The 17,969-nt window shown below is 39.4% G+C and overlaps 1 protein-coding gene across 3 annotated transcripts in view; it reads right to left on the reverse strand.

Annotated features, from left to right (window-relative positions):
- The window catches only part of GALNTL6 (polypeptide N-acetylgalactosaminyltransferase like 6), an 826,316-nt gene that overhangs the window by 64,442 nt on the left and 743,905 nt on the right, over positions 1-17,969 (reverse strand). For all 3 annotated transcript variants that reach the window (XM_089777920.1, XM_075930206.2, XM_075930205.2), the window contains exon 8: positions 7,484-7,601. In XM_089777920.1, coding sequence (XP_089634046.1) covers positions 7,484-7,601 — 118 coding nt within the window. The remainder of the gene's footprint in view (positions 1-7,483; positions 7,602-17,969) is intronic.

The following is a 17,969-nucleotide window of genomic DNA, read 5'->3' on the forward strand; positions in this document are numbered from 1 at the left end:
AGATTTGAGATTAATAATCCTTGGTTATCTAAGTTAGAAAAACTGTTTTGTACAGGCAGTCCCCGGGTTACGTACAAGATAGGGACTGTAGGTTTGTTCTTAAGTTGAATTTGTATGTAAGTCGGAACTGGTATATATTGTAGGGGAAACTCTAGCCAAACATTTCTCCAGAGCTCAGTTTTATTCTCCCACACCTCACTTCCCTCAGTCCTTTATTCTCAAGCTGATGTGTCTGCTGAGAAAAGCCGCTCCACGTCTCCCTGGTCTGCTGGGGGGGACGCTAGCTTCGCGTCTCCCTGGTCTGCTGGGGGGAAGCAGCTAGTGCGGGGTTGCCTCACCCAGTTTGTAAGTAGGGATCCGATGTAAGTTGGATCCATGTAACCCGGGGACTGCCTGTATAGTGCAAAATTTCCATTAGATTCCTTCCCCCAACCACCTCATTGTCATGATAGATTATTTTGGGGAAATAGTCAAACTTTTGGAAAAGTTCTAGAATAGAAGAACTTGACTTTTTAAGAGTTCTCATTCTCCAAACACTACAGTGCAGAATCTGCAATCTGTACTCAGTAAGGCAAGTGTATAAAGACACCTAACTTCACAGAGAAGTAAAGCGTGGTCACTATCACAGTATATTCTGTATCGACACTGGGTGAAAGCTGTAGTAGTACACTTCATAAACATTTGAAGGGATCACTCTGAGAACATGAACCCAGTAGCAAGGAAAGGTGAAAGACAAAACAGAGTCCCTGCATTCAATGCGTTCTGCACACATGAGGTAGAAGACCTCATGTGCTTGTAATCTAGGGAAAAACAGAACACAATACATAGACAACAGGGATGACATGCTGGTCCTACTGATGTCACTGGGAGTTTTGCCATTAACTTGAGTAAGAGCCAGGAAAATAACCCAGAGCTATTGTATTCTCACTAAAAAAACAACAACAACAATGGAGGATGTATGGAAACCAGATAATTAATGATGAAAATAAGTAGCATGCACCATCAGAAAAAGGTACCGTAGTTAAGACATCTGTTCACTATGCCCTTTGACTACTCTAAATATTCCTCCCAGAGAGCAGATTGCAAAATTAAAACTGTCCCAGACTGCTTGTGCACCAAACAGCATGCATCAAATGCATATAAGACCATTACAACAAAAGGGATAAGTCATATGCCATTAATACTGGCAGACTGTCACGTTATTCGATTTTAAAGTGAGCAAGCAGATCACTGTTGCACCCATGGATGGTGTTTGCCACAAATTCTGTACAAAGTGGGTCATATGAGGTGTCAAATGAAAGCTTATGTTCTTCTGATTCTATGTATGATACTCATGTACTTGTATGATTTTTGTATGTAAAGTTATGAATACAGGCTCTGTTCTTGTATTGTAAATGTTCTCTGTCTGGGAGCAAGCAATGGGCCAGGACTGCAATGGGCCAGGACTGCGTTTTGTGAAGAAGGATTGTTTAGTGAATGGCTGTGTTAACTAGCAATGCTTTATGGACAATGGCTCTCTGAATGGCCAATACACACGTTAGGAGTGCGTCTAGAAGCCGGCAGACTAGCAGTACCTCATGGGTGCTGGCATGTGAAACACAGTCAGGTCATTTGATCGTGTGACCATCTCCAGTCTGGGAGACACCAGGAATATAAAAATGCAATGAGGCTGTCTCCATCTTGTGTTGAGTCTTGGTACTGATTCCAGATGCAAACTTGCTAGGGACAGAGAGCCAGAAAGGATTGCTGACCCATCCTAATACAGGATGTACACCAGAGACTTTTAAGCTAGCAGTTTGAAACATCTCTGCTAAGAGCCAGCATCAAGAACTTGGCTATTGATGAATGTAATGTATTCTCCTTAACAATCTTGCTCTCAACCTTTTCTTTCTTTTATTAATAAACATTTAGATTTTAGATTCTAACGGATTGACTCGGTGTGCTCTTGTGGGTAAGATCTAAAGAGTAACTTGACCAGGGACTGTGGCTGGTTCTTTGGGACTGGAGGATCTTTGGGACTGCATATCTTATTTCAAATCTATTTCAAAATAACTTATTTTGAAATTTGGCATGTCTACACAATGCCAGATTAAGAAATAACACGCGATTTCGAGCCATCCCGTAATCCTCATGTGATGAGGTTTACTGGGATGGCGAAATAGCGTATCTGTTATTTTGAAAAATATTTTGAAATAACGGGCTGCTTGTGTATCCTGAAATAGCCATGCAGTGTAGATGTACCCTATGTCATTTTATCAAACGGTAAGCTCTTTGGAGTAAGGTAGCTATCTGCAAATAACCTAGCACATCAATGACACTATGCAAGTAAGTTTTATATAATTTATTACTATAATAGAGCAGCTTGCCCATTAGCTGATACTGGGCTAATCTCTCCTGTTTCAGTCCAGATACCACCAGCTTGGCCAATTCAAAGTGTGGGACAGCACCTGGTAGTCTACAAAAGGTTAGTCAAGAGTCAAAGCAGAAGTGAATCAGAGAGGACAAGAGAGCAATCAGAGACAGAAGGTGACTCCTAGAAGATGGCTGAAGGCAGGAAAGCAACAAGAGAAGTTTGTTCCTGAGCCAAAGCTGGAGAGAGCTGAAGTAGGGGGGAGCTGCAGAGGGCAGTTCATGCTGGCTCTAAGATGGAGAGCTGGAGACAAGGGCCAGAGATGTCTGAAAGAAGTGGGGAGGAGATGAGGGACTACCCAATGATATCTCCTTTTTGGAGAGCTGGATCTAAAGAAGAGAGCAATGAGAGGGTCAGGGGAAGTGAGGGATGCTTTCCTGGAAAGGTTGTTTCCACCAGAGAAAGGCTGTGGGACTTCTCTGGGAAAAGCAAGTTGCACCCTAGATGGAAGGGTTGGAGCGGTTGACCTGGCAAAGGGAGGGAAGAAGACAGACAGGAACCTAGTTTGCAACTAAAGGCACTGGGATATGGTGAGAACAAGGACCATGTACATGGGGTAATATGAACTCTGTTTTGGGACTTCTGTTATAAACTATTTGCACAAGGTTTCTGTAATAAATGGATTCCCAGGAACAGTACTGGTTAAGTAAAAGCCTGAAGTGGAGTCCTTTGGGTTAGCCAAGAGGGAAACTGAGGAAAGGGGTGGCCCCCGAGGCCACAAGGTGATGCCCAGGAGGAAACATTAATTTACAACTACCATTGTGACACTGTTTCTAGGACACTTGAAGACAATGAAAGGATTAAGGCTGGCTCTTGGAAAAGATGGCAGCTTAGCGGATAAATTCAGTGGAAGGTCAGCTCCTCTTCATGGAGCACAAATTTAATGTGAGGAAGCAAAAACTGATCTAGTTGTCTTATGACTATAACATATGTGATGAGTGTGGAAGTAGACACATACAGTGCATTTTTTGATGCTGTAGGATATCAATTAAAAAAAGAAAAGAAAAGGAATTAGGAAAAGGCTCTGAGATACACTGCAGCAATAACATTTAGGAGGAAATAACACTTGATGTTAGGCTTGTATTTGATAGATATAAAATTCAACATGAAAGTGCTGTGCTGCACCTGAGGTGCATTTTGTAGTATAATTGGAATAAATCTTAGGTTCCTTGCAGGACATTTAGCATCTGTTCCTGTTTATTGGTTAGCTTCAGAAAGCCAAAAGGAATTTTTATATTTTATTGGGAAGATCTTGTAGCTATAGAATGTACATTTTTATGCCACCTGAACTAAATGCTATGAGAAATTGGAGAAAGAACTTGAAATCTTCTGTGTTAAATACTGCAGACCTCTAGTGTGCCACAAAAGGAGTTCTGCTAGCCTGAAACTCCCCCACGCTGTCACAAAGTTGATGACTCTGTTTGCTTAACTAGCAAGCAATAAAGTTCTGAAGTTCCCTAATGTCTCTTATAATAGCAATGAATGTGATCCATAGTCATGGTAATCCTGCTCTTCCCCCAACAAAACTAGACATTTTAAATTAGACAGCTCAGAACAAGGACATTTTATGATGCAGCAGGTCCTAAACTTTTTACTGAGTTGACCCACCAACAGCATTTTATCTTTTTGGCAACTTGCCATTATACATATGCAATCTCTGCTATGGCACGTCAGATCTAATCCAGGTCTGATGCAGAAGGGAAAGAAGTTTTCAAGCCAGGCCAAACCTGAGTGGTGCTGTGACCTTGTGCTCCAGTAGCAAGGCTTGGAGTGGGAGCTAGGCCTAGTCCCACAAAGCAGGAGCTGCCGCTGAGGGCAGAACATGTGATGTGCATGGGCTCACTTTCCAACCCTCCCCTGAACCCTGGTAGAAGTGCATGTTTGCCTGGGGTCCAGTGATAGATTAACCTGGATATGGATGTGGCAACCTTTCTAGAACCTTCCTGTCATCCACTGTGGGTTGGCTCCTACCATTTTGGAAACATTTCACTAAATTATAGTTTATTGGCTCCTTCCTACTGAACATCACAGAACACTTCATACAGAGGATCAAAGAGAAAGGCCTAAAGACAAGCTTGAGATAAGATGCAGTGGTCTGAAGGTTAAGGCGCTGGTTTGGGCTTTGAGAGACCTTGGCAAGTCCCTTAACTTCAAGGAATGCAGTACAAGGACTATCTTCTATGTGCCTAGCACAATGGGGTTAAAGTTTTGGTTAGGGCCTCTACATGGTACTGCAGTACAAATAAATATAAAGGAAGGGACCCCTGGGCTTGGAAATGTAAATTCAAAGATGGAGGAGTTTGATAGCTGTTGTAGCACAAATAAAAGAGAGATCCTTCCAACTGTAGTGTTGTGGAGAAGGAAACAGCAGGAGCCTAAGACTGGAAGAGAACACAGGAACAGGGAGTTAATGGATACCCGTTAAGGGTATGGAGGAGTGACAATCCTCCCCCCCTCCACCCCTCCCAAGATACTTTTGAACATTCAAGAAGGACCAGAATTCATCCTTGGGGTATATTTTCTATTGTTTTGTACAGTCCTGTTTTTTTTTGCAAGAATCATTGGTTTACTATACAGTGAAGTTATCAGCACTAATCAGCCTCACAGGGGATGCTATGGATTAGCAATTTTTTTTTTTTTTTTTTTGGAAACTCAAATCATCATGGAATAGATTGTGATAGTTTTACTCATTCTGAGTAGCATCTTACTTTATCACTGGTCCCACCAAAATAAAGAAGACCATTAGTAGAGTAAGGTTTTACTTAATATAAAAAAGAATATCACAATCTGGTCTTATGCAAATACTATTTACCATTATTTGATCCCATTATTGATCTGGGCTGTATGTACTGGAAAAACAGAAATGACTGTTAAAAAGGCTGACGATTATTAGGGGAAAATGCAACTATCTTGCCACTCGGCAAGCAATTTTATGATTGCCTATTTCCATGAGTAGTGAGAGCTTAAGCAATTCACAGAGACCAAATACCTGGCATCATTAAAGACTGGGAGCGCTTTCAATTACGCCAGTATTTTGCCTTAAGAATTTCCTTCACTCATGATTTAGGATAATCATTTACAGCTTACAGTGTCTTTCACAAACACAGGAAATGCATTTGTGTTATCTTATAAAGATTTTGGACACTTATTTTGGAAATGACAGCTTTAGGGTTCTGTTGTAACAGATGTAAATATAGGACACAAATAGCATTTTCCTACTTGTTACTGAAAAGAGGCTTTGCTAATCTGTCTTGTTCCAGCAGTTCACCAGCTTAAAAAAGTTCATCACATGAGGAAGAGTATCAACAGGATTCTATATAACTTTTTATTAAAAATAATCTTGGGTTATGCTGTTAGAAAAAACAAACTGTATGTTATGAAGAAATGTTTTTGAAGAGTTAATATGTGTAAGACACCGGGCACTATTCCCTCTCCCCCCAGAACCACCCATTATGCTAGTACACTCTGATTCTGAAATGACAGTTAATCAAAATGAAATCAGAGTCGTGATAACTTCTGTCATCAGTGCTAGTGTTACACCGAGACTGACACTAACAAAAGGGCAAACTGAGAAACAAGTGTCAGGCTAACTTTTAAAAATCTGGGTGATTGCAAAGGTTTATACAAACCAATTTATATATAATATATAGCTATCTCTTTATCTGTCACTGAAATTAGTGATAGGTCTGACCGAAAGCTCTACATCTGAATATGCCAAACTAGGAGAAAATTAAAATTTGACACCATAGTTTCAACTTTGTGACCTCTAATTGTCATGCAGTTAAGCCTGAGGTGAAATCAGACAGTTAACTCTACACAGGACTATTAAGGGTAATTTAGAACAGGAAGTGCAGAAAATATAGTGTCTAGTTGATGTTTCAGTGAAAACTCTTCTGGGGGTGTGGAGATATACCCCCCCACCCTCCACCCACACACCCACACACACCCCTTGGCCTGGAGCCCATGGTGGCTGATAAATATAGTTACTCAAACTGGTAGCCCGAACCCGGCTCTTCCGGGATGTAATCTACTCGCCACGAGCGAGTAGATTACATAGATTGTCGAGCCCTGGATATAATAGAGGGACAGCAAATCAAATTAGTATATCAGGTAGTTTTAGAACTTTTATTTTCACTTGTTGGAGTGGTTGAGATTTGTTTTGGACAATTCCTATTTATTCCTGCTCACAGGAATCTGTGCTCTAAAGAATTATCCAATATGGTCACAACTGATCAATTCCAAGACTAATCTTTGCTTTCAAGATTAATTTAGGTCTATTCTTCAGTGTTCCCAATCCTGAGTACTAATATCAGTTAATGATCTATATATTAAAAATTATTTCTCTCTCTCTCTGCACTGATATTATTTTCCCTTTCACTACTCCATGGAAAACAGGAGCCTGTCTGCTGTTGTTGAACATCTACTAACAGAAAGTTGTTTTTCTTTCCTTCTAGTCAAATGCTACAAAATCTGGTTTAAAGTTATTTTTAATGCTAATAAGGAGGGACAGGGAACCTAAGGTCAATATACAGTTATTAGATGAATGAGGAGATATGACTGAAATAGGACTCTGACATTTTCCAAAAAATTTGTTGCTTGAACAAAACAGGCTGGGTCAATTTAGTACCTGAACTTCCAGTGCCGTTACCATGGTTTCCGTAGAAAGAGGAATGGACTGCATTCCAATTATAATCTTCACAATGACAAATAACAGGAAAATGGGAAATGGTCAAATAAAAACGTATGTAATCATGGAAGAGATGTGACAGATATTATTGGAAGTTTACATTTGTTTCTGAAATAACTTAAGTATACAGAATGCAGATTGATATATCTGAACAACCTGCCTGTCCATTTATCAGGTGAGATTCTCTTGCCCTCCAATCTTATTTTGTTCTCATATAAAGCTGATTCAAAGTAACATGAACACAACACAGTTATGGAAGTCATTCAGCTGTTCCTGAGAACACCTATTAAAAACAGCCTTCTTTTTCCTTTTTTTAAGACACAACCCTTTAGAGTCATATCAAACAGAGTAAATAAGTATTAAATGGAAGTGACTTGATGGTTTACCTTAAAGGAGATTTCATACTGCTCTCCTCCCCATATTTCTAATCCTGGATCATAGCCACCCAGCTCCCAAAACCACTTTCGGTCAACAGCAAACAGACCTCCAGCCATAACAGGAGACCTAAGGAATAATTAAAACAAATTGTAAGTGACAGGAACCATCATGTCATGCTTGTAAAACTAAAAAGATTAACAATACACATTGACAGATTATGATGAGGCTGCTAGCAATTGTCAGTATGTGTCTGCATGTGTGTGTGTTTGGGGGGTGGGGAATAGATGTCAGGTTCTCATCATTCTAGAGTTGTGAGGGAAAGGAAAACATTTATTCATATGAAAAAATAAAATCTTGAAAATGCTGGTCCTTCCATGACAGCAGATAAACCATAGCTCCACACATTTACTCAAAACAAGACTTTAGTTTGTCATGTTGATGCTTAAAATTGCTGGAGAAAGGCAGATGCTAGGTCAAAGTTTAGTGACTAATCTCTTAGAAATGATTATCCAGAACTACTTTATCGTATGATGTTTAGATACTGCCAAAGTTGAGAGCTATTTTATGAAAGAAAATATAGCATGTGAGAACATGGCAGATGAGTTTTATTATTAATTCAGCTATATTTGCTAAATCAAGATTTTCTTTGTTAGTTGAAAAAGAACTCAGAAAAGATCAAAAAATGTTTCATGTAATCTCCATATTCCATATGAAGTTATGCACTTTTGAACCCTCCCATTTCCTTCCCCCTCTTTGGTATGTGAGCAAAACAGATCAGTTCATTTCAGTTTCACGGTTACTCTCTGAAAGAGTGCAGAACAGTGAAAGGGGGTGGCTGCAGAGCACTGACAGTGGTTAGGAGCAAAACATCTGCTTGAAATTTGTCCCATTTACCTCTCAGGCAAATATCTCGTTTGTTCTGTGAATATTCACATGAATAAAATAACTGCATTTTCTTTAACTGTTTTCTCACCCTTTGTGTTCACGTCTATAGATGACAGGGCAAATGAGTTTACAGGAAAGAAGGAAATTGTAAGTTAATATTAGAGAATATTCATGGAAAAGTGAGTTTTAAATTCATAAACATGGGTATTTGCACTGGAAATCTGGTAGAGTTATACTCATCCAATCAGAGAGCAGAGATTTTCATTCTCCAGTGTGTCTGAGTGTATAGGCAGTCACAGCGAATCACCAACCACTCCCTGATCCTGGGCCACTGGGCCATCGTGGAAGTTAAGAGTAGAAAGGGGCCTTACTCTTACTAATGCTCTGAGCTTACACATGTAGTAGATGCCAGCAGGGCATCAGGGTTATGTCTACACTGCAGCGCTATTTTGGGTTACCGGAGATTCATGTCTTTTGAGCATGCCTGTTTTGAAATATAATGAGTTCGCTGTTCCAACGCCCCCTTATTTCGAGCTACGGGTGCAGTGTAGACAGGGGCAGCTCATGACTATAGGTGGATTCGGTTGCCGCCTAGGGCACTGCCGCCTCGGGCCGCTCCTGAGTGTAGACACACCCCCAAGCGTAGTGGAACTCTGGTCCATCATAATTCCCTCTTCCTTCATTCATCCACAGACCATTTTCTCTCTCTTGGATGCCAAGCTAGGAAGAACTTTACAGTGGCAGAGAATCCCCCTACACTGGGTATTCTGAAAGTGTAACAGAAAATGATTCTCTCCTCTACTTTAGGGATCACAAACAAGGTGATGGATAGAGGTTGTATCTTTTGCTAATCAGTTTGTTTTTGTGCAATATGTTTTTCTTAACATTAAATTAATTTACATTAATTATTCTGTAAATTAAAAGGCATTATAGTAGGAAGCCCTCTTTTTTTAAAAAACAAAAAAATATTTTTCCAGACAGCACAGTTTTCAAAGTAGTGAGTAGCTCTTTTTGAAACAAATATTGAATATATAGCTGATGAAATCACATCCTGTAACATACGCTAAATATTAATGGGCATTTTACATTTATTGATATTTTGTACCGCAAATATCGACTGTCATTCCCACAACTGAATAAATCCAGTGAAGTGCTATTAAAAACCTTTCTCTGGGGATTTTTAACTACTATAATACATTTTCAACTCCAACCAAAAGTAATTCTAATTCAACATGTCCCTTGTGACTTCAGGTTAAAAAAAATAATCAAAACACAATGCTCAATTTACAAAGTATAATTTGCATGAAGGAAGTTGATAAGTAGATCTTTACTGGAATGTGAAAGGAAGCCTCAGAAATCACTGGCAGCACACAGGTTCTTTAGAGATTTTATTCAGGTGTCTTTCATCAAAAGACAGCTTAAAAGGCTGCCTCTCCCCACCATTCAAAGAAGCCAATAAGATTTCATTTGTTTTGGTACATTAAAGTTCATACCCTTTATTATAATTTAGGCAGCAGCAGACCATAATTTTTGGTATTTTCTTCTTTAAAACTAGTGCTTCTTACCATTTGCTCTCTGATAATTCTTACTATACAACACATCCTCTTATTTGCTTCCATGCAAAAAAGATTTGATGGAAAAGATCTGATAAGGAGAGCTGTTTAGTTTTTACTGGAGTGGGACCAGCAATGTAACGGTTAGAACATGATCACTTGGTATAGTGTGTGCCTCATTAAGATATAATCCACACGTATCTGTGTATGATGAGATTTGTTTTAAAACTGGCAAGCACTGGGTGGACAGGAAGCAGAAACCCTACTGGGTCACTAGCATGTATGAGATTAATTCCAGCCTGGCTTCCCCATCCCAGCTTTTTTTTGAGACAGATTCCAGTTACCTAACCTAACATTTTAATTCTTCATCTAGCAGAACTTGGTCCACCAGCTCGATGAGCCTGAATGAGACACACATCCTCTGTTTAACTCTGAATCGGCATCTGAGTCTGTGCCCAACTAGACGCATTCAGGTTCTAAAAATGTTCTGCCCCTTAATGGCATGACATAGTGAATGAGCAGGACTAGTATTAAGTTGGGAAAAATGACCAGCACTGTGCTTTTCTCTTTGATTTGGGCCTTTTAGAATATTTGGATTTCTTCTTTTGATTCATGGGTGAGGAGAAAGAGGAGACAATCCTGGCATCTTGTGACTGAAAAATTATTTGCATTTGGACTCTGCAATCCTTGTCCTGCTCCAGTATAAGGAGGAAGACTTGGAGCCCTAGGATTCATAATATGCCCATTTGGTGGGGAAGCAGGAAGCCATGACTTATAGCTAATAAAAGGAGAGATCTTTAACTGCTTTTCTAGTGTGGACAGTAATAATTTAAAGCTTTCAGAAGAATCTTCCATCCCTAGGGGACTCAGGGAAACCCAGAAGTCTCCCATACTTTGAAAAACATTGCTCCTTCTTTCCTAACACTGCAAGATATAAAGGTGCACATTGTAGCTCTTTCTTCTCTTGGTGAAACCACCTTAGCACATCAAAACTTCTCTCTGTTGACCTCTGCTCTGGAAAGCAAGAGCAGATAACCTGTACTATGGATGTGCCTGATCTCCCGATAGTGCAACACCTTTCCTTGCCTGCAGAAGAATATCTGGTAAATGCATGTTAATTTGAATTATGATTAATCAACTAATGTGATGCATTAATTTAAGAAAGTATCTTTCCTCTTCCTGTAAGAAAACAGAATTACTTGCTACTGTCTTGCATACATCAGGCAAAATTTGCCTTTGGCATCATTCTATGCACTAAGTACCTGTAAAAATGATGTTTCATTGTGATTAAAGTAGAACATAAGGCAATTAATGTAATGCCACCACATGCCATGTAGCACAGATGCTGGAATCAAAGATCAGCAATAAAGTGGTTAACCTTAATTCCAGGGCTCTTTTTGAAACCTGGTATGTTTATGATTGTTTCACATTGCACTCATTTAGAATGCTTATTTTTTTCCTGAGAGATCTTCACCATTACCAAACATCTAACTTCTGCTTAGGTCTAATGAAAGCCTAACATTTCCTTTGATTTTTATCATATTCTTGTACAAAAAATCCTGATACTTTTCCTGATTTAATTTGGTTCTTTTTGCAGCGGCATATTGGACAATACCTTCAGAGACTTTTGTACAGTAATTCCTATACCCTCACTTTGAATCCCTCTTTGTTGATTCAGTATTCATTCTCCCATTCTCTCCCAATTTTTGCATTAACAGTATCTGTAATTTATTAGCAAATGCATTTTAGAGCCACTTTCAGAATCAAACTTTAAAACAATGTATATTTTGTTAAAAGGCCATGAAACAGTTACATGGTTCATTATTTTGTCCCACAACCCCTTCTATAAGCCAGATTCTAATGTTCAAACAGGAACTCTTTTCTGATTTGGGGACTTGGCCATATGTGTCTAACTATTACATTAATACATCCCATCACCAAACATAATTAAGATTTACATTTTATTTAGTCCCTAGTGAACCCAACTGGACTAACCAGAAATTTGCTGCTTACAGTCTGCAGTGGGATCTCAAGTTTAAGTATGTGTTTCCTGAATTGAGGCCTTAGTAAGGATTCGTGAACTTCTGCAGGATCACGGCCTATTTATTTTTTCCTTGCTGTTTCATTAATTGATACCATATCTGCTGCCTGTGACCATTCATCGTTACAGGAGAAATTCTATATCACACTTTGGATTGTGACATCACCGAATACAGTTTTCAGGATGCAAGTACAAAGGAGAGATCTGAGCTCTATAAAATTGCAGCTTTGTAATAATATATAGTGGCAATATGACAACAATATAACATGATTTTAAAAATGTAAGCATGAATTTTTATATTATTGAACAGTTTCTGCAACACACGATTGTCTTTCATTATTAATAACTTCATTCAGTCTAAACACTTTGGTGACCTTCCTTCTCATTCCATCATCTCAATAATTTGGTTAAATGCTTTTTTTAAAATTTGAAGCTGAAATGTTAATCCCACTTCAAAGGCATTCCCTACTTCTCAGATTTTCAGTACAATGAATTCTCTTTCCTTTCATGACTTTGTACATTTCACAACAATAAGTTCTAGGGTAGAACATTACATACATTATGTAAGTCAAAGCATAAATGGTGTCAATGTCTGTTAGATCTCCCAAGTATGTTTTGGAATCAATAACCTCAAAGATTTCTACACGATTAATACACTGTCACGAAGCATGTCAACTGCGCAAGGTAAGAAGTTCAGTGTACTGCCAAGACCCATGAAGGAGGTTGGAAGATGCAATTTTGAGGGATTTAAACAGCCTAAATCCTCCCATACTGATTCTTGATGAGGGAAGAGGATGTGCAAAGGACTGTTTGACATGAAAGTCAATTCTGCATCACAACAAAGGGTGTGTCTGGACTACAGGGTTTTGTCGACATAAGTGGCCTTTTGTCGACAAAACTATACCTGCGTCTACACTACCGCTGAGCTCTGCTGACAATGTTGACAGAACTCGGCAGTTTTGTTGATGGCGGTAAACCTCATTCTATGAGGAATAACGCCTTTTGTCGACAGAGTTCTGTAGACAAAAGGCGTTATTGCATCTACACTATCCTTTGCGTCTACACTGTCATGTCGACAAAGCGGCTTGCTTTGTCGACAGAACTGGATGTAGTCTAGACACTCTTTGTCGACAGAAGCTTTGTTGACAGTATCTGTCGACAAAACTTCTGTCGACAAAAGCCTGTAGTCTAGCTATCCCCAAAGATATCTCATAGCTATGTAAAACTGCTGCTGCTATCACCACCAAGTCCTACTCCATAAGTGGCTGCACATCAACTCACCAATTCAATGTTTTCTGACATGAGTAAGAAAATCACTGTGTACAGTGAAAGCAATACAGATAGTACATTACCTGCCCTCCTTTTTCATCTTCTGTATAAGTGCAACTGAGGTCCTGATTACTTGTGGTGATATAAGGTCCCATATCAATTTTCACAAAAGCCAGGGTGTGTGTAGTCGGAAGGGGTAGGGGAGTAGCAGGGATACCTCCTGTTAGCTGAACCAAATTCTAATTTCTGTACTTCTTATTTGCGTAATTTTATTCTATCTATTTAGATTCCCTATGTAATTTTAGAGGGCTTTAGAATTCTACACTGCCCAACCTAAGCTTTTTAATGGTACTGACTCTGTTAAACAGCTGCCATGATTCAGTGCTGCTTTTCATTAATAGGTGAAACATTTCTATTTATTTCTCTGTTGAATCCATCCATCTATGTATCTTATCTAACATACAGTATCAAAAGCTTGTTCCTCAAAGGCATTCTATATACATGAGATACAAAAGATTAGATACCTCAAGATGGGTGAGAGATTCACTTCTGCTCTGGCCCCCTCAACAAGACATAGTAGAGAATCTGACCTTATATTTGCTACTGTTGCTTAAATTGTGTTTTGCTGAACGTTTCATTTGATTTTTCTAAAATATTTTCTAAAAGGTTTCATGGGAAGGAGGTGGGCAGTCCTTAGTGGAGAAAGAACAGGTTAAGAGCTTTTTAGAAAATCTAGACATACAGAAATCCATGGGTCTGTATTTAATGCTTCTGAGGGTACTGAGGGAGTTGGCAAATGTCACTGCAGAGCCTTTGGCCATTATCTTTGAAAACTTGTGGCGATTGGGAGAGATCCCGAATGATTGGAAAAAGGCAGTGTAGTGCCCATTTTTAAAAAAGGGAAGAAGGATAATTCAGGGAACTACAGACCAGTCAGCCTTACCTCAGTCCCCAGAAAAATCATGCAAGGGATCCTCAAGGAAACCATTTTGAAGCACTTGGAAGAGGAGAAAGTGATCAGGAATAGTCAACATGGATTCATCAAGGGCAAGTGATGCCTGACCAATCTGATTAGCTTCTGTGATGAGGCTCTGTGGATATGGGGAATTTGGGGGATGTGATATACCTTGACTTTGGCAAAGCTTTTGATACAATTTCCCACAATATTCTTGCCAGCAAGTTAAGGGAGTATGGACTGGATAAATGGATTGTAAGATGGATAGAAAGCTGGCTAGACTGTCGGGCCTAATGGGTAGTGATTAATGGCTCAATGCCAGGTTGGTGGTCAGTTTCTAGAGGTGTGTCCCAAGGATCGGTTCTAGGGCCAGTTTTGTTGAACACCTTTATTAATGACCTGGATGAGGGGACGGGTTGCACCCTCAGCAAGTTTGCGGATGACACTAAGCTAGGGGGAGAGGTAGACATGTTGGAGGGTATGGATAGGGTCCAGAGTGACCTAGACAGGTTAGAGGATTGGGCCAAAAGAAATCTGATGAGGTTCAAAAAGGACAAGTGTAGAGTCCTGCACTTGGGATGGAAGAATCCCAAGCACTGTTACAGGCTGGGGACTGACTGATTAAGTAGCAGTTTGGCAGAAAAGGACCTGGGGGTTACAGTGGCTGAGAAGCTGCATATGAGTCAACAGTGTGCCCATGTATCCAAGAAGGCAAATGGAATATTAGGTTGCATTAGAAGGAGCATTGCCAGCAAATCTAGAGAAGTGATTATTCCCTTTTATTCGGCTCTGGTGAGGCCAGATCTGGAGTACTGCATCCAGTTCTGGGCCCCCCACTATAGAAAGGATGTGAATGCACTGGAGAGGGTCCAGCAGAGGGCAATCAAAATTATTAGGGGGCTGGAACACATGACCTGTGCGGAGAGGCTGAGGGATTTGGGCTTATTTAGTTTGCACAAGAGAAGAGTGAGGGGGGATTTGATAGCAGCCTTCAACTTCCTGAAGGGAGGTTCCAGAGAAGATGGAGAGAGGCTGTTCTCAGTAGTGACGGATGGCAGAACAAGGAGCAGTGATCTTAAGTTACAGTGGGGAAGGTTGGATATTAGGAAAAACTATTTCACTAGGAGTGTGGTAAAGTACTGGAACGGGTTACCTAGGGAGGTAGTGGAATCTCCATCCTTAGAGGTTTTTAAGTCTCAGCTTGACAAAGCCCTGGATGGGTTGATTTAGATGAGATTGGTCCTACCTTGGGCAGACGGCTGGACTCGATGACCTCCTCAGGTCTCTTCCAGCCCTATGATTCTATATATCAAATAAAACTAAATATTGTTAGCATACCATAAAATGACTATAAATCTGTAGTGATAAATATCTTTCTAATGCTAAATTTGTCATCCCTAATGCAGTTGTATTCTCCATATACATCACTCTGTGACTACGGGATGCAATTAGGTAAGAAACATAAGGGCTGATTCTCATCAAACTGATCTTTCACTGCTGTCATACCATCAACTGCAAATGCGTTACTATCATGCATACCACTACCTAATTATAATTTGGGCCCTTCCATGCATCTTCATTATTGTTCCCTTCTCCCTCAGTTTAGTAGCTGAGTTCCATTAATCCTCATTCTTCTGTGAATTTCATACGTGTAAAAAGATACTGGTATAATACCCTTGAAGACTGGGTCCCTCTAGGAACAAAATCTGGAAAGGAGAGGCAGCTACTGCCATTACATAGTACCCCTGTCACTGTGCTTCAGACTTGACCTGGAAGATATACCACTAAGGCTATGTCTACACTGCAGGAAAGCCTCAAAATTAGTCTGAGGCAGGTTTCCCTAATGTAGACATGCTATCTTGATTTAGAGCCCTCGGAGACATTGGGGAGGAATAATTTAGAATGGCCCTGGTAAAGGGTTATTTTCAAATAGCAGAAGTGGGGGCAGCTACATGCACCTTATTTCGAAATAGCTATTTTGGAATAGGCATTATTCTTCGTAGAATGACGTTTACAGATTTCGGTATAAGCCGCCTGCTATTTCAAAATTATTCTGACATAACTTTGCTGTGTAGATATACCCTAAGGACGGATTTCATCCCCATGTAATCACTAGTATCTCTACTAAGGCTGCGAGCAAAAGCTCATATTGGTGCCAGTTGTAGCATAAACTTCCCCACTAGGAACATAACTAAATAAATATCGATAATCTGCATTTATAGGATGACTCACATCTAAAACTATTAAAGCAACTTACAAATATTAATTAATTTCACCCACGCTAGCTTTGTGAGCTGGTGGTATATCAAATTCATTTGTACTTTATTTTAAATAAACATTAAATAAAATTGTAGTCACTTTGGCATTTCAATAAATACTTCGCAAGTATCAACACTAAGAAACCAGAAACTGTCCATCCTTCTGCTCCAACAAAGGCAGAGTGTGTAAAGAAGACGTGAAAGTAGTTGAAGTGTGAGTTAAACAGTTTAAAGGCTTGTTTTAACAAGGCTTCTTTGGATATTTTTCCTAGCCTGGAACCCACAGTGGATAAACTTTTAATTATACTTTGAGATGGTGTAGAAGATTCCTAACAAAAATCCTGCCTTGCAGTTGAACGACAATGAGAAATCTCAGCACAAGCATGTTTTACAGAAATAATCAATCCCCTATGTGAAAACTGTAGCTAGACTTGGATCCTGACTTCTCTTAATTTACAATAATGGAAATCATTTGTCAGGGTTGTTTTCTTTGAAAATGTCAGCTTTGAAAATTAAAGAAAATTTCATTAGAGGCAAAATATTACACACTGAGAACCCATACTTGGGCCTCTTTTTGGAAAGGTTCAGCATGAGGCATGTCTGAAACAAAAAAGCTCCTTCTAAAAAGATACAATCTTCCTCATCTCGTGTTAGTAGGAAAAACTGTATTAGACTCTGCTTTAAAAATTGACTCAAGGTCAAAAAGCCACCTGAGAGACTCCAGTACGCATTCTTCATAACCATAAAATCTCAGAAGCTGGAAAGCTGCCCTTCTTTGGTCTTATAAAAATCCAATTATTTGCATTATGAAAAAGGACTCCATAGCTTAATAGGAGGCATAAATGAGGGTCATGGTACAACTATGAGTCTCTTCTCTATTCTCTTGCAGGGTATATTGGCCTATCTTAAATTCTAGCTCAGTGTTGTGCCTCAGTGTATAATTTTTTTTTTAACAGGAAAAGAGCTCTTCTAGCTAACAAGAGAGCCTGTAGCTACAAGTGATACTTTGTGCCAAACTGTCATCTTAATTGAGATTAAACTTCTATCTTAACATGAGATGGAGTTCACTTATATATCCTCTAGATTATCTATACAGGTTGAACAGTAACTCTACAACCACCTTGCAAGTCCTAAAAAATAACAATAGTTCAATACAACCCATTAATAATTTTCAAGCAAGCATATACAGGAATAGTAGGTTAACAGAACTAATACCCAATTACATACCGCCTCTCTTTGTAGAGGGTACAACCCCCCTGAAGAACTATCTGCATTGTCCAAGGCCTATTTCTGCTTTGTTTATATTCTTGGTACCGTTTTATAAGCAATGCATAAGCACACAGAAACACTTTGAGATTCTCTGTTAAAGATGGATGTGTGCACGGCTATCTATTTCTGACTCATGAGTACACTTTTGGAACAGGCTGTGAGTGTTTCTCAACTCACAAGGACACCATATGTAGCATTTTTCTCCTTCAATCCTCTAAAATTTTCAAAAATAAATTATTATAGCAGGTTCAATTAGCATGGAGA

The sequence above is a fragment of the Pelodiscus sinensis genome, chromosome 4 (assembly GCF_052426305.1).
Source record: "Pelodiscus sinensis isolate ZL-2025 chromosome 4, ASM5242630v1, whole genome shotgun sequence".
NCBI lineage: Eukaryota > Metazoa > Chordata > Testudines > Trionychidae > Pelodiscus > Pelodiscus sinensis.